General features: G+C 40.6%; 2 protein-coding genes across 4 annotated transcripts; one reads left to right on the top strand and one right to left on the bottom strand.

Annotated features, from left to right (window-relative positions):
- Positions 1-946: 946 nt before the first annotated feature.
- LOC104923765 (histidine ammonia-lyase) lies at positions 947-11,305 on the top strand. 2 transcript variants are annotated; one of them, XM_010736946.3, is made up of 21 exons: positions 947-1,156; positions 2,186-2,359; positions 2,448-2,490; positions 3,508-3,535; positions 3,625-3,699; positions 3,771-3,843; positions 3,953-4,019; positions 4,113-4,150; positions 4,238-4,363; positions 4,912-5,051; positions 5,332-5,379; positions 5,797-5,944; positions 6,859-6,954; positions 7,141-7,199; positions 7,434-7,514; positions 8,630-8,695; positions 8,882-9,047; positions 9,761-9,895; positions 9,971-10,079; positions 11,051-11,120; positions 11,196-11,305. In XM_010736946.3, the coding sequence occupies exons 1-21, from the start codon at positions 1,048-1,050 to the stop codon at positions 11,250-11,252; spliced, it is 1,908 nt and encodes a 635-aa protein (XP_010735248.2). In that variant the 5' UTR covers positions 947-1,047; the 3' UTR covers positions 11,253-11,305. The 2 variants fall into 2 exon arrangements, with proteins under 2 accessions (XP_010735248.2, XP_019113418.1); XM_019257873.2 differs by having other exon boundaries at positions 964-1,156; positions 2,155-2,359.
- A 53-nt stretch (positions 11,306-11,358) lies between these two features.
- nfyba (nuclear transcription factor Y, beta a) lies at positions 11,359-16,236 on the bottom strand. 2 transcript variants are annotated; one of them, XM_010736910.3, is made up of 7 exons: positions 16,106-16,236; positions 14,567-14,660; positions 14,340-14,470; positions 13,923-14,120; positions 12,230-12,308; positions 12,071-12,150; positions 11,359-11,968 (listed from the first exon to the last, which is right to left on the bottom strand). In XM_010736910.3, exons 2-7 carry the CDS (start codon positions 14,658-14,660, stop codon positions 11,936-11,938), a joined length of 615 nt encoding a protein of 204 aa, XP_010735212.1. In that variant the 5' UTR covers positions 16,106-16,236; the 3' UTR covers positions 11,359-11,935. The 2 variants fall into 2 exon arrangements, with proteins under 2 accessions (XP_010735212.1, XP_019113420.1); XM_019257875.2 differs by lacking the exon at positions 16,106-16,236 and adding an exon at positions 15,805-16,069.
- Positions 16,237-16,405: the final 169 nt, after the last annotated feature.

Raw genomic sequence — 16,405 nt, 5'->3', positions numbered from 1 at the left:
AAACATGTTTTTTATTCCAGTGAAGAAAGCTTACACGCAAAACTTTGGTGGATATCTTGCAACCTTTGCTGAGTCCATTGGAGAACCTTGATTCTGGTAATCCCAGACATTTCTCTGTCAACACTTTGCTCTGTGACAAAGTATGATGAAAACTACCAGCTAGGTTTCTGTGATTTTCTTCTGGGGATTTTCATTGTCCACAAAGGAAAAGAAAATTATAGATTCTCTGACCTTTCTTTGTGGAGATCTGGTGACATTTTCATACTGATGAATACAGCGAACTCTGTTAATAAGTATATGCATTTACTGTGCTTCTCTACTCATTATTCAGGTATGCTTCCCAAAGTGAAAAAAAAAATCTACTTTGGACTTTGGGCGTCTTTTGGAGTTTTAACCTAGCACCAACCTCAGGCTAACAATTTACTCATTTAATGGCCTGATTTACTTTCAGTTTGCTGTGTCATCTTCTTGTGGATTGAATATTCTCACAGTTCCATAAGGGCGTAATGTCAAAAATGTCAACTCCACACCAAGTCACAGGGAAACAGCAATTAAATTTGTTCAGCACAGTCATGCTTCCAAGGGAAACCTTTCTTAAAAAGTGCCGACCTCAGGACATACTTCACACTCTAAACCCCACAGATGGTAAGAAGAGCAAATTCATCAGCATCTTGTCCTGAGACTTTAAATATTTAGTTCTCCCCCAAATGTGCATTTCGGAATAAAGCCACAGTAAAACTTGAACTTGGATTTTCAGTCTTATGAGAGTGTTATTTATAGAAGGCCTAACAAAGGGATGGAAGTTGGGGAGGGAGGACGGACATATGGGTAAAACAGCAGAAAAGGAGGAAAGGGAAAGGGAGGAGGCTGGGTTTTGTCCTTTGTTGGGAGTAGCTCCTTAGACAGAAGATCGAGCGGCCAATTTATTGTGAGAGTGTGTGTCTATTTGTCTGTCCGTCAAGGGATGTACGAGCCCACAGGCAGACATTGCGGTGTGCTGTTTATTCATACAGTGGAGGGGGGGGTGCGGGAGGCGACTCAGGAAACATGAGCCTCCAGGGGAAAAAGGCAAGGGGCGAGCCCCGATATTCTATAGGAGGAAATGAGCCATGTGGGCGTAGGACTAACGGAGACCACTTCCAGTCCAGAGGCACTGGTAGGTGACCACTCACAGGAAATATGACATTTTTACATTGACATTACATGTATATTGAAGTATTTACAGAATGGCTGGTTACAATAAAGCCCAGTCTCAGAGACTGACAAAGATTACAAGCAATGAATAGCATGGAGTGAATGGTTCACAGCCTGGATACGTCCTGTGACCCCAAAATGTTATTTGAAATAGATTAGAAAAGGTTGTAAAGAACAGACATGAGTCACATTTTTAACATAGTATATTATAGTGTGTCAAGGAGAAGAAATCTGGGAAGGAGGTTTGAAACAAAACAGTTCTTCACAGTGCACATCGAGGCAAACAAACTTTCATACTCAGATTAAAACCTAGGGACAATTTAGATACCAATTACATGTCGTAACATGTCGTTTGACTGTCGGAGGAAGCTATAGTATCCAGAGAGGACCCACGCAGACATCCATACTCCACACACAGAAAGGCCCCAGTGAGGTTCAAACCAGGAACCACCGTGCCACCCCCTAGTAGTACTAGTTACAACCAAAATTCACCCTAGTAGTAATAGTAGTAAGCATAAATGTGGGAAAAGTGTGCATTGAGCCTTTCTATTGGTTTTTCCCAAAAATAATGCTAACCATTTAACTCTATAAACTTTTGCCTTACTAGTAAGTTTATGACTTTGGAAACAAGTCCTATTTAAAATAGAAAAAACAGTTTCAGCCTCGTTGTAATGAACAGAAATGACATTTGGTTTGATGTTACTTAAACTACTACTACTCTGTCATTATATAACTAGGGTTGGTGGTTGAACATGTGAGGAAAACAGAATGTCTGATCCAATGGCAATGAGTTCAGTTAGGGAAAGAAATAAATGTATGCATGAATTCAGCAAACAAGTTCAAACAAGTTCAACCACTTATTGAGGGACCGCCCAAACAAGTGTACTGGTGCAGCCTCAAACCTTGTTGGATCCATATCTCTTCATCATGCTCTGTGTGTCTGTGTGTGTTTATGGCAAGTGGTTCAGGGTGCCCTGTGGTGACCCTGCAGCCTCCATCCAGACACTGGGAATTGAGGCCCTTCAGCGCTACCGTCAAGCCATAAAGCTGGAGGATAGAGACGGGGACATGGAGTTTAGCATGCAGAGGTGCAGGGGTGGAGAGATCCTTCATCCTGAGGACATGGCAGAGGACGTTCTGGAGGACAATGACTTTGTGCAGTTGGGTAAGGGTCCACAACTCATGTGCCTGCATGCTCACATCACGATAAGCTAGTTTTCTGAGAATAACACATTTTTTATTTGTTTTTGGAGTCTTTGCAGGAGAAAATGACTCTTCTCCACTGGCAATGGCAGTGTATCCTTCCACTGACTTTCACATCATTTAAAGTTAGATTAGATTAGATGCTGTCCCGTGGACTCCATATATGGGAATTACAGTATGTGTGTGATTTTCTTTTTAGTGGTACAAAACTTTTTAATTTTATTTTTAAAATATGTATAATATATTATTATATGCAAACAAACAAACACCCGAGTCACAGGTCTAAAAATCTTTTGCCCATAATAAAAATATTTAATAAAAATGTATCTTATTAGAAAAGTGGCACAAAAAATAACCTCCAGGCCTTTAGAGTGTGTAACTGTAAGGAAACTCAAAGCCTTGGCATCAGCCCAGCCGGAGACCACATCTTGCCCTTCCCCATCAGCCCCAGGGTGAGGTGAGCAAGGAGGGCCAACTTTGTCAGTTTCGCAATACATCCAGGGTGAAGTTTCTATACGTATATGATAGTGTTGATTTGTATAATGATGCTCTTACTTCTGCCTTAGGCAGAACCGGACTCACTGGTTGTTCACTCATAAATGTTTAACGCTTGAACAGCTCTATTCTGCCTAACTCTATTCTGTTGTAATTAATAATTTGCAAAAGACTCAATACAACAACAACAGCAGCAACAACAAAAAAACATAAAGACAAGCCAGCAGTGTAATCATTATTTTCAGATTTCTACCACATCCATCCAGTACCACAAATCTCATGAGGAATAAAGGCATGTATTAGGGGAACGTTATTATTAGAATTTACCATGAATGTTCCATGTAGCAGATATTGAAATGTTTCACTTGATAAGTTCAAATTTCAACCTAACCAACTCAACCCAACCTAACCCAACTATCCCAACCAACCCAACTAGTCTACCGACATAGACTGCCGCTAATAGCCCAATTGGAAAATTGTTCATTCTGGCAACACTGTAAAATATAAATGTGCTTCTAAATAATTTTACCTCATGTTTTTATTCTATAATTAACTGGCACATGTTCACCCTGTGTTTGGCTGAACTCAAGTATATCCTTAACTTGTTGTAAATAGGCAAAACTCTTATGAAGAGCCCAAAGAGGTGGGTGTGTTGCTATTTATGCTCAATCACATCAAAGAGCAGTCACTCTGTTCAGCTAACTGTTTCTTCATGTTGGTTTTGGCTACCAGTACATTCTCCTGGATGGCAACAGTCTGACCACAGCTGATCTGGTCAGCTTAGGTCAAGGCCTCTTCAAAATAAAGGTGAGAAAAGTCAACACACCCACACTTTCTAAAGTGGAGACAAATGCTGATGCTTGCTGTTTTCCTTCCAGTTAACCCCCGAGGCAGAGCTGAAAGTCAGAAAGAGCAGAGAGGTTATTGATGGTTTTATCAGAGAAGGCAGAGGTATGTTTTTTTTCCCACCTTCTCTTCAGTCCATGGGTTGAAACATCACAGTTCTCTTTGCAGATACTTTAACAGAGTGTATTGTTTTTTTGTGTTTTTTTTACTGCAGTTATGTATGGAGTCAATACTGGTTTTGGAAAGTTTGCACATACACTCATACCAAAAGAAGAACTGACGTAAGTTCAGTTGTATATTAACCACAAGCATCTGATACATGATGATACATGTATACACATGCTGCATCAACATACATTCTTCTCCCCCTTCAGACAGTTGCAGGAAAATGTGATTCAATCTCATTGTGCTGGTAAGTTCACACAAAACCGGTTTAATACACACTTACAATATATGCAGTATTTTACAGTCATGTTTATATGTATGTGTGTGTGTGAAGGAGTGGGCGCCCCATTGAGTGTAGAGAGGACTCGCATGTTGCTGGTGCTGAGAATCAATGTCCTTGCGAAAGGCCACAGTGGCGTCTCCATGGAAACCCTTGACGCTATGATAAAGGCCTTCAATGGTATACCACTATTTTACCTCACTCTGTCCTCTCCTTTCTTCAGTCTGAAGTATCAGTTCTTTGAAGGAGTGTAATGAGCTCAGTTCTTCTTCTGAACTCTGTTCTGAATGTGATGAAGTTGTTTGATCAATTTTTTACAAAAAAAAAAAAAAACTTTGAAGGACAACTTAACTCGATTTTTTCCTGAGCCTTTCAGCTGCATCTCATGGCCTTTCTCATGGAGTTTGCTCAGTTGTTGGAGAGGGAAGTATTTATGAATGAAGAGATGCTCCATTCATAATTCATAAATAAGTGTTTCATTAAATAACATATAGGATACATATAATAATGGTCTGACAAACTCAGAACACAGACTTTAAATACAAGGACATGTTTTATACTATTACAACTGTGGTATGGTATATTATGCCTCATTCATCTGTTGCTCTAGTATACGTTAACAACTACATTATAATGTGTCATACAGTTATGTATATTCATAATTTACATACTACCTATTGCTAAATAGAGTATGTATGTGTGTGTGTGTGTGTGTGTGTGTGTTCCAGCATCCTGCTTGTCCTGGGTACCAGAAAAGGGCACCGTGGGAGCAAGTGGGGACTTGGCCCCCCTTGCTCACCTCACCCTGGGGCTGACGGGGAAGGGCAAGATGTGGTCTCCGCAGAGCGGCTGGGCTGATGCCAAGGCTGTGAGTTTCCTTACAGTTACACACTCTGAAGGCCTGGAGGTTATTTTTTGTGCCACTTTTCTAATAAGATACATTTTTATTAAATATTATTATTAATGGCCAAAAGATGCTTTATAGATATGTGACAAGTCGCTTGTCAAAAAGTGAACAACCCTTTGTCACTGACTGAAACCTACTTCATGACTAACTCACTCAAGTTTCTTCCAATAATAAATAACTGATTACGTATAAAGCTCTTATAAGTAAACGATCATATCTGTGTTGGGTGTTATTTCTACAGGTGTTGGAGGGCCATGGGCTCAAACCTCTTGTGCTGAAACCAAAGGAGGTACCAGGCTTCATTCTTAAAGGAAAAATACTGTTTATTAAAACTTGACCATCATATCTAACGTTTATTTACACTCTGACATAAGCGTTGAAACTTTTCAGGATTTAGCAACATTGCTAAAAATAGATCTAAGCTGGCAACAGGCACAAGTAGTCAGACAGGTAAACGGTAAAATTACAATGCAATCTATAAATATCTACAGTCTTTGTTAATGTGGTCACATCCAAACACAGCAATAGTGTTTATACAGTGTTTATACAGTGATGAAGCCATGTTTCCAGGTCTCTGAAGTTATTTTGGTATCATATAACTGATGGCAACAAAAACATTGTCCTGCAATGCAACTTTCCACGTGTGTGTACTGTAAATTTCAGTTGATCAGTGTGAATTATTTTCATGATTCTGGTTGATGAACAGGGAATCGCTCTGATCAATGGGACTCAGCTCATATCATCTCTGGGTGCGGAGGCTGTGGAGAGAGCGCTGGGCGTAGCCAAACAAGCTGACATCATTGCAGCCATGACTCTGGAAGCCCTGAAAGGCACAACAAAGGCCTTCCACAGTGGTACCTTTACAAGACTTTAAATTCCTCTGGGTTTTTATTAGAGGGCAGCTTCCTTGAAGCCATCGTAGCCAATTATGAGCCACTATTTATGCATCGCCTGCTCATTTCCTCACTGACGTGGTGAAAGCTGTTACGACGCTGAGTAAGAAGATAAGTGAAGGAGGAAAAATACTAATGTTACTAATAAAATGAACGATGACTGTACTGTTCAAGTGTAATGTAGTATGACAGTGAGTCAGCATAGATAGACAACTCCAGGACTGGGAAACCGAATCAGACATCATTCATTTCATTACTTACACCAGTGTTTTTTTAATATCACGTCAAGCAAGCAACAATACATAGATTGATTTAACAAGTTGATATTAAGTTCTCATCATTATTTATTTGGTTTCTTAAAAGAAATTAGAATATTTGCAAGACAACGAACTGGCAGAATGATGATTTTCATGAAAAATGTCCTGAACTGATGACATTTCTCAGAGAAAACAAAACAATATGTCATGCCAAGATACTGTATGTGTTAGCACTAACTAATGATTACATATACACTATATACTGTATATATATATTGAGGCATATTTAGCAGCTAAAAATCCAGACATTTTTCTCTGGAGCTGACCAGAAAAGAATTAAAGAGAATGCATATTATATTATACATTATACTATCAGACTATCATGTCTTGTATTGAAGTATGAAGTAGTATTAGGACACAGGACCGAAAACAAAGCTAGCTGATAGGTCTTTGATATAACGTCAAAAGAGTTTTTTCTTCATAATAATAATAATCCATAATATAATAATTATAATATAATAATATAATAATACATAATAATAATAATAATAATAAATAATAATAAATGTTTATTAACTGGGCCCAACTGTACTAATGAACAGAATTTCTGTGTTGTAGCTATCCATGCAGTGAGACCTCACCCTGGTCAGGTGGAGGTGGCCCAGAGGCTTCGCTCTCTGTTACACTCTGATGTTTTCCCTTCTCAGATCTCAGGTAGGACCTCCATAATCAGCACAATACTGACCCCTGTGCTGATAACGTCCACACACAACGACACAAAGTACAGACAGAAAGTGTATATCTTATTCTATGTACGTTCACAGATTTATTTTGGAAACAATGGCTTGTGTAATGTTATTTGGACGTTTCCTCTCTCTCTCTATGATGTTCTTCCTGTAGAGAGTCATAAATCATGCGGTCGTGTTCAGGATGCCTACACTCTCCGCTGTATCCCACAGGTATAGTGTATGCATGTGTGTGTGTGTGTGTGTGTGTGTGTGTGTGTGTTAATAATAGTATACATTATACTTACGAAAGAGTGGTGCCACTTTGACTGAAAAATGTGCTGTGCGTCAAGGTGAAATTAAAGCTGCGTTTCATAATCCCTGGAATGTCACGGTGTTTCCACTATTAATAACAAATGTCATGGAATGAATAAGTTACTTTTATTTGGCTGTCTCTGGTTGTTGCAGGTTCATGGAGTGGTGAATGACACAATCGCTTTTGTCCACAATGTGATATCCACTGAGCTGAACAGTGCCACAGACAACCCAGTATCCTGCAAACAGCTGCTATGTGTTCCCCTCAATGGGACACAGAAAATTCATCTGCTACTATTATACACATGTATAATCAGAGTTATATATAGTTCTTATTTATGTTTTTTTAGTAATTTCAAATTCAATCCAAGATAAAATTCTAAAGATCTGTTGCTTTAAATGGGATTATTTCCTGCTTGTATCTATTAAATTAATATTTAATTAAATATTAGAGGATTTTGGACTGTTGGTTAAAAAAACTGGTAATTTGAATACATTCATCCATCTTCAGATCTGGGAAGTTATAGTGGGCCCCTCTGACTATTTTTTTTTTTTTTTTTTTGCAATTTATAAATAGAAATTTATTAAGAAAATAATTGGCTGATTAACCCATTAGTTGTTATATATATAATATATACATATATATACATATAGTGTACATGTATATAATTTTTAGAATCAAGTCCATTTAAGATTGTATTAGCATTCGTGTAATTTGTGATATTGTGACATATTTTGGTATATTTGTCGATATTAAGCTACAGCTGGTTGGTTTAACTTGCACAAAGACTAGAAACAGTTAAGTTAGCAAACCTACCAGCACTTATGAAGCTAACTTATCAACACGTGTTTTAATTAGGAGAAATGTGTGTTTACGGGCCTGGAGTCTCATCATCACAGTGAGGTTGCCAGGCAACTCCATAACAATGTATCATGTTTATTAGTGAGACAGACTGACCCCTGCTTCTAGTGTTTATACTAGGCTAAGCTAGCCAGCTACCAGTTCTAGTTTAACATTCAATTTATTGACAAATACATTTACAGACATGAGTAAGAAAGCTCTCAGAAAGAAAGCAATGAACTACAAATCCAAAAAAGTTGGGGTGCTTTGTAAAATAATGTAAATTCAGCCCAGGGGACACGACATCCATGATTTCCAGAAACAATCTGATTTCTTGCATATGCAGAGATTTCTCTGGATTCTTTGAATCTTTTAAGGGTAATATGTAATAAGTATGTAAGTACGTAATAGGGCCATTTTCCCTCTAGAGAATGTAATACCAGTGTTTAACCACAGGGTGACAGTGTTTAAAAAAAAGGCATGTTATGAACCTTTGACTTACCTCCAGCTGGTATTTGCTGAAACTGGGGAGACAATGTCTGGAGGGAATTTCCATGGAGAGTATCCAGCCAAGGTAAAGTTACACTCAACTAACATACATAAGAGGCTGCAGCTAAATTCTCTTATGTTGGATCTTTGTCTGGCAATGATTCAAACACTGCTGGCAGTAAATGGCTCAGTGGAAACGGCTGGTTTTCAAATGAGTTCACATTAGATGAATAGCACCCTCTTTCACTTTGTCTTGACTTTACTGTTTCAGGTCCTGGATTACTTGGCCATAGGTGTGCACGAGCTGGCCAGTATGAGTGAGAGGAGGATTGAGAGGTTGGTGAACCCCAACCTCAGTGAACTGCCTGCCTTCCTTGTCAAGGATGGAGGGTTGAACAATGGCTTCATGATTGCACACTGCACTGCTGCTGCCTTAGGTGTGTCTGTTTGTATTTCCAGGAAATGTCATATATCATGCAGAACCCTCTTTCAGATTTTAGGTGATTTTAATGTTTTGAAAAAAAAATGTACAGATGGTATTGTATTTTATTATTTCACTCAATCCTTTTTTCATCTTACTTCACATTTTGCGCTATGGGTGGACGATGCATGAGCAAAAGGGTCAAAGTTCAAGACACAGTAGACAAAGTAGTATATCCTAATTGTATGCATACTGCATGCAACAGTATGTCCTTTGTCAGGGCAGCTGCAGTACATACTAAAAGTAAACAGATGATGTGAGTTGAAACACAGCATTCATACAGTTGTAATGATCTTCTAGCTTTGTGGCCTAAACCTAACATAATGTTTGGTAGCATGTTTTCATACTTTGCACCATTGTACTTTAGTGTGTGTGTCTAATTAGCACTAAAAAGCATCTAAGGCTGATGGGAATATCATTAGTTTCACAGGTATTTTGTAACTGAGACAAATTGAGATCTGCCCTGATGATGGTGGTAGATGAGAAACTAAAGGACCCCTAGAGTTATTCTTGTGTCTGAACCAAATGTTATGGTAATCCATACAATAGTTGTTGAGACAATTCACTTAAAGTCAGTCAGAGTCAGTCAACTTAACACTGTATAAAGTGTTTACAACAAAACACCTGGAGCTCTGTGAATTGTAACCTACAGTATGCCCATTTGTACAGTGTCAGAGAATAAGGCTCTGTGCCACCCATCCTCCGTTGACTCTCTGTCCACCAGTGCAGCAACAGAGGACCATGTGTCTATGGGCGGCTGGGCTGCTCGCAAAGCCCTGAGAGTCGTGGAGCATGTGGAGCAAGGTGACACAGCACTCATACTCACAGATAAAGTGTGCACCTCTGGAAACAAATTGACCTGGGTCTCTTGTCATGCAGTGTTAGCCATAGAGCTGCTGGCCGCCTGCCAGGCTCTGGAGTTCCTGCGTCCTCTGAAGACCACCACTCCTCTGGAGAAGGTCTACGAGCTGCTGCGCTCTGTGGTCAGGTGAGACACGCCTCAGGACTTACCGCAAAGACAATAATATAACAGCAACAGCACTGTCACTTTTAACTGACAGTGTCCTAATACTGAAACCTACTGAACTTATATATTTCGTTTGTTATCGTTCATCATGTTTATTTCTTTCTACATTTTCTGTATCTTTTATATTTATCTTATTCAGTTTTACTGTATATAATGAAGTGGTGCACATCTTTATATAAGTTCACTGCACTTTATCAAACGTGCATTTAGAACTTGTGCTGCTTGCTTGTAGCTCCTACTACTAAAGCTACTAATTAAAGTTATATTTAAAAGTATTTATTAATTTATTTAAGATATTAACTTTTTTTTAAACAACTCACAGGATGAGGGCACAAGCTAACCCTAACCAAAACAGAACAATGTCCAAACATGAGGAAGAAATAAAACACAGTTTGTCAGAAAAGACAAAAATGTAAAACATAACAGAGGATTGGAGAAAAAAGAAATTCCTAAAAATATGACCAAAACTCATATCTGATACAATACTGTATGAGCCAATATAGGAAATGATGATTGCTACTTTTACACAAACATCCTGAAGTTATTAGATTCACTTTGAGTAAAGAATACAAATTTTAGTAGAGAATGACAAGTACCACAGCTAACTCTGTCACATCTGAGGAGAGGGGCTGCACAGGTTCAAGGTTCAGATCAAAATATGAACCAGAGAAAAGATGTTTGTCTGAGTAATTGCAACATAAACAGTAGTAATACGGACAAAGTGTTAAATGTGCTTGATTTAATTAGGCAGCACAGTGTGGTGCATGTTTTTTTTTTGTTTTTTTTTACAGAGCTCTGTAAATAGTTGCAGCACATTTTGTTGTTCAGAGAAGCTGGAAACTTGAGTTTCCTTTTAGAAATACAGTATGAAGACAGAATATCCAGCATGGCCACAGTACTATGATGATGTCCTGTCACCGTTGTCTCTGCAGTGCTTGGGACAAAGACCGCATCATGAGTCCTGACATAGAAGCTGCTCACGCACTCGTCAGAGAGCAAAAGGCAAGTCTGTCCAAACTAGTGGTGTCATAATGTTGTATTACGATGACCTGACAGTGTGTGTTTTGTGCTTAACAGGTCTGGAGGACAGTTGAGGCGTACATGGAGGAATACAGGAAGAAGCTGCAGGCATGAGTATGTTCAGATGCCACACACACACACGAGAGGAACCTCAACCTTACTCAGTACTAAATCATGTAAACTGGGGTTGATGAATCAAATAAAGAACTAAACGGTGAAATTTGAAACATCGCTTTTGAATTTTTATTCAAAGGATTTACAGAACATTAAAGCACATGGTAAATTGTGTGAACTTACAAAAGAGCTGCATGATCTGATGTGACAGTATCAATGTGGTTTCCCTCGGTTCAAACAGAGAAGGCGTTCAAAAATAAGCATCCAATACATCACGTCCCTTTATCCCCCCCCCACCCCACCCCACACCACCCCCAAAAGAAGAAAATGCATAAAAGCAAACACATGAACACACACACACGCACACACACACACAAAAAGAATTTGACCACTAAATAATGTAATAAGACTAGCCTTTAAAATAAAGCCTCAATTTCCCAGCAGCTTCGGATGCACTCCAAAACATTTGGTACCTCACAACTAGAAACTACACTTTCTACTGAACAGGTAGTGATTTCTCTGTACATGAGGGTTTCTGTAGACGCCCTCACCCCCCCACCCCTCCTCCTCCTCCTCCTCCCTGTCCATGTGATAACCTTCACCCTGTGGTAGGGTCAGAGGTCATCGGGTGAATGTGGGCCTGGTAAGGGAGCCGCTGTGTTCAGGCTCGGGGTAAGGCCTTGTCATGAAAACTGGATCTGTTGTACGGTGGGAATCTGCAGACACAGACACGGAGTTCAGTTGGAGGTGGTGTGTGTTGTTGAATTTATCATCTCACATCAGTACAGAGCCTTCTGCTGCCTCTGTCTGAAGCTTACCTGTTGATATGAGGTGGTGTACACCATGACGTTTTGCTGCTGACCGTCTGCTGTGATAATCCCAGCCGGCAGAGGATTTGCTGGTGAGGAGAGAGAAGGGAATGTTACGGACACTGAAAACAAACGTGAGGACGATTTTTAGAAAATGTTTCTACTCACTGAAGCTGTCGTCTGTGAGCTCCTCTCCCAGGCTCTCTCCCACCGCCACGCCTGGGATCCCCTTCTCCCCCTTCATGGCCTGGAAGCAAACGGCAGAGAAGAAGAGAACATTACACATGAGCAACAACAACTTGTTGTAAAATGGAAACTCCATTTTCAGGCATTTGCTGTTGAACGTAGAAAGCTTGAAATCTGATGAAGAGGGAGGAAAAAAAATGAATAAAATAACAGCTTGACTCAAAGAATTTACAGACAGATTATTTATGCCACAGTCTCATTTAGTCAGATCAAATGATTCTCCATTAAAGCGTTTCAGACAGCTCAGCACAGTTTGGAACTACATCTTTTCCTCAACACATCTGGTAACACAGCTGCATCATGCTGCGTCCTGTTGCCAGTTTTCCCGTCCAGCAGGTCTGCTTTTAATCACAGAGGACAGACTGAAAACGTTAGTGGGCAGACGGACTAATTGGGCTGATCTATTTATTTATTTTATTTTTTTTTGGAAAAACAACAACAAAAAAAAAAGCGTTGTAAGGGGTTCCCACACATAATTATGATTAAAATGTTCAACTTTTTTTATGGATTCAAGATGCTAAACTAAAATCCAGTAGAAGAAAAACAATCTCCCATAAACTGGGAGCTGAATTCTCTGTTATGTACCATTACGTGGAAGGTTATCTACGTTAAAATACTTAATTGCGGCTTTTCACGAATCCATTTTTTTTAAAACTGGGAGACTTTTGAGCAGTTATTAATATTCAAAAAGCTGTTTTGCATCTGTAACTGTGGCTCTGTGAACTTGAACATTCATTTTCATGTGTAAATACTTGCCGACTCAACATTTTGGTGCTTGGGTGCAAACTCTGTTTTGCAAGTTTTGTTGGTTTTGGGTTTTGCGTCAGTTGAAGGCCTGCAGCCTGTGTTCACAACCTGTGAGGCCAAAACACTCACGCTGCAGTGTGTGTGTGTGTGTGTGTGTGTGTGTGTGTGTGTGTGTGTACTGGGCTTTGTAAGAATGACCTTATGAGACCTCTATCTTTTGACATCAGCTTTGTTGGAGCTGCTGCAGTGAACCCAATCAGACAGGCTGTTCAGTCAATCATATGACAGTCGACAGCTGGCTGTGATAAAAAGTTGTTGATGACTCACTCGTATACTTATTTTGTATCTTTCTCGGTTAGAACGCCATAACTTTGTTCATTTATTTATTATACAAAATATAGATACTGCTTTTCCCTCTGTTGTCCTCCAGCTGCTCACCTTACAGAATTTTATGGACAGATAGCTTTGACCTAAGGACTTGCTACTAACTGAATCTGCCATTAGCAGCCAACAGGGCGGGGATGGTTTACAGCCTCAAGCAGCAATGCTACACTACTGAGGCAATTTACAGACTTTCAAGATGGAAATTTTACTGAGTAGTGAACTGACTCATCCCTGGAATGCAACGAGCCAAACCCGGGTAAGCAAACCACCACAGTGTGCTTCTGTATTCCCTGTCAGACTGGAGACCGCTGGTTTCTGAGGTTGTGTTTAGACACTAGCTGCCTAGTCATAGACATGTAACACACACTCAGCATTATTGGTTACTGATGCTATAAAGAACCAGGCAAATAAAAAAAAAGACATGTTCTATTATTGCAGTCCATGTTGTGTTGTATGTTCACTTGGACCTGAGTTTGTGTCTCACCTCTCTGAACTTCTGCAGGTAGAGCTTCAGCGGCTCCACATACATGTCGAAGCCCAGTGTGGACATGGCGAACAGGATGTCCTCTCCGTTGATGGTCTTCCTCTTCTCCTGGTGGCAGCGCTCGCTCGCCTCGGACGTGATGAAGCTGATGAATTCGCTGACACACTCCTGCACACACTCCTTGGCGTCTTTTGCAATCTGCGGAGAAGAGAAACACACCGAAACTCTTTAAACGTTTCCTTTCTCATAGAAGATTTACAAAGCAGAAAACCAGCATTGTTTACAGCCATATTTATTTGCAAGCAGTCTTCCGCCTGTCTTTGTTAGAGCATTGCTGCGTATCCAGGCACGTTACCACCACCTGTCACTCAGTGGAACAGTGTGAAACCATTAGCAGGAAGCTGTCACTAAACTAACCTTTCCAGTCTGAGGAACGGCATTCTTCATGATGCGAGCCACGTTGGCAATAGGAAGATAGATGTCCTGCTCACGAAAGTTCTCTTTGATGCCGCCGTCGTCATGGTCGTTCAGACTCTCATCTGCGTCATCTGTGGAGCACAAACACACACACATAAAGAAAATCAGCTCTGAAAACACAACGCAGAGGCTCGTTCGTGTGCACTCTCACTGCTACTCCTCCTCACCATCTTGAGACTGGAGTACGTAGTGACCGGATGCCATGTACTCTCCAGTGATACCCAACTGGGAGGCGTCGGTGGTCGAGCTGTCTCCGTCCATCTGGAACACACACACACATATTTACACATCTGGAGTTATAGAAATAAACCTGCAAAGTCTAAAGACGCCTAGCCTTACGAAGCTTTTTAAAAATATTTTTTTAAATATCATCGTGGATGATCTGCAAGCTAATGAGAAAAGAAAAGAATTTCCACTCAGTCTGTGAAGTGTGTGACATTTCAGATGGTAAATTACAGCAGACCCTCATCTTTGTATTCCCTTATTATCACCACCCTGGAATAATAATCTATAAATTCAATATCACTGAGTTACAAAGCAGTTTCCAGCTTCACAAATGTGAGGAATTGTTGCCATCTACACAAAACGAATGTTTGATTATGCCACTATAGGCAATGAGGATTTATAATGAGCATTTACAGCTAATACAGCACATTCTTTGCAGGTAGGACAGATCTTCCTTCTTAAATCTGTGTATCTATGCGTACATGTTGGCCTGCCACACAGGATTCATTAATGAACTCCTCTAATTAGTCTATGCACATTGTTTGTTTTTTTTCATACAAAAGGCTCCATATGTTTCATATGTCACGTGGTCATAAATGGATACCGGGGATACATTCACGTCACTAAAACATAGCACTGAACAGCTGCAGCCATCACCTCTGAAACTGTATATTTCAGGCTCAGCTGGCTGCGTGTCGCTTTGTCTCTGTGCTGATGAAAGAGAGACCAGCTCTCTGCCGCAGCTGACCTCTGTGTTCATTGACGGCTTTTCAATGTTTCCACTGTTAGCAGCTGGCTTGTGTAGCCGCTTTTAGAGGACGGACATATTTCCAGAGGTGGACAACAAAGAAAAACAACATGCCCTCCCTGCTCCTGTTACACGCAGTTTCATACGACGAAACATTCACTATTTGGCACGACATTTGAACAGCGAGCTAGCCGGACTTAGTTAGCGCGTTAAATTTGAACCCCGCGGTTAACCCGCGCTGCGGTCAGTCCGCGTTAGCCACATGCTAAACACATTCATCTTTGTTTAGCTGTCGTGTGCTAACTAGCAGACACCAGCCGCGGCTGTGTGAGATATTTAGCCGACGTTAGCTCACGTTAACCCACGAATGGAGCCAGCTAGCCCGTTCACTGATCCTGCATAATTAAGAAATGTTGTCCGGCGGCCTATTACCTTCTGTTGTTAACCTATTCACGCACATTGTGTCCCTTGAATATATTTTCATTGTAAATCCACTGCAACCCGCGCCTGCAGACACTGCGTTGGCCTGTTCTTTGTCGTACAGAGCGCAGAGAGACATGGCCGGGGCCCAAATGTTAAATCGTAATTATTTAAAGTTTCGCCCGCTGGATACTTCCTGATGAGCAGCCCTCATTCACTCAGACAACAAATAAAAAATCAGACAGAGACGGACATTTCCATTCGAGCTAACGAGAAATCGGTTAGCAATCATTGGCCGGAGCCAGGCACAAACCTGCAATGAAGCCCTGGTTGGTTACCTTCCTGAGACGGCTGTTTGGTTGGACAGAAAATGGCTGCGAAAGGACCAGTCCCAGCGCGGAGCCGCGGCTGCAGTACCGCCTCTGGCCGGTAGAGGGGCCGTGCTGCGTTCATGGGCTGATTGAAAGCATAGTAACACAGACATTAAACTGGAAAAAATAACGTGCGGTTAACTGGAGGTGACTGGCGATTTTAAGCGTTTCGTGTTGCGTCTATTTTAGCCGATTCAGTTTAATAACAAAAGACTAAGCACAAAGTCACTGCATTCTGAGAC

Source organism: Larimichthys crocea, chromosome XX, assembly GCF_000972845.2.
Source record: "Larimichthys crocea isolate SSNF chromosome XX, L_crocea_2.0, whole genome shotgun sequence".
NCBI classification, from domain to species: domain Eukaryota; kingdom Metazoa; phylum Chordata; class Actinopteri; family Sciaenidae; genus Larimichthys; species Larimichthys crocea.
The sequence above is the reverse complement of the archived record's forward strand: the minus strand, read 5'-3'. Positions and strand labels throughout refer to the sequence as shown.

What these genes read in the sequence shown, in the direction of transcription:
- LOC104923765 (XM_010736946.3), top strand. Translation starts at nt 1,048, where the DNA reads ATGAGCCTCCAGGGGAAAAAGGCAAGGGGCGAGCCCCGATATTCTATA. An exon ending in ATACCAAAAGAAGAACTGAC is followed by an intron (nt 4,020 to 4,112) that starts GTAAGTTCAGTT and finishes CTCCCCCTTCAG; the next exon opens with ACAGTTGCAGGAAAATGTGA. An exon ending in TTTCCCTTCTCAGATCTCAG is followed by an intron (nt 6,955 to 7,140) that starts GTAGGACCTCCA and finishes TTCTTCCTGTAG; the next exon opens with AGAGTCATAAATCATGCGGT.
- nfyba (XM_010736910.3), bottom strand. Translation starts at nt 14,660, where the DNA reads ATGGACGGAGACAGCTCGACCACCGACGCCTCCCAGTTGGGTATCACT. An exon ending in ACCTGCAGAAGTTCAGAGAG is followed by an intron (nt 12,309 to 13,922) that starts GTGAGACACAAA and finishes GTTTGCTTCCAG; the next exon opens with GCCATGAAGGGGGAGAAGGG. An exon ending in GCTCACAGACGACAGCTTCA is followed by an intron (nt 12,151 to 12,229) that starts GTGAGTAGAAAC and finishes TCTCCTCACCAG; the next exon opens with CAAATCCTCTGCCGGCTGGG.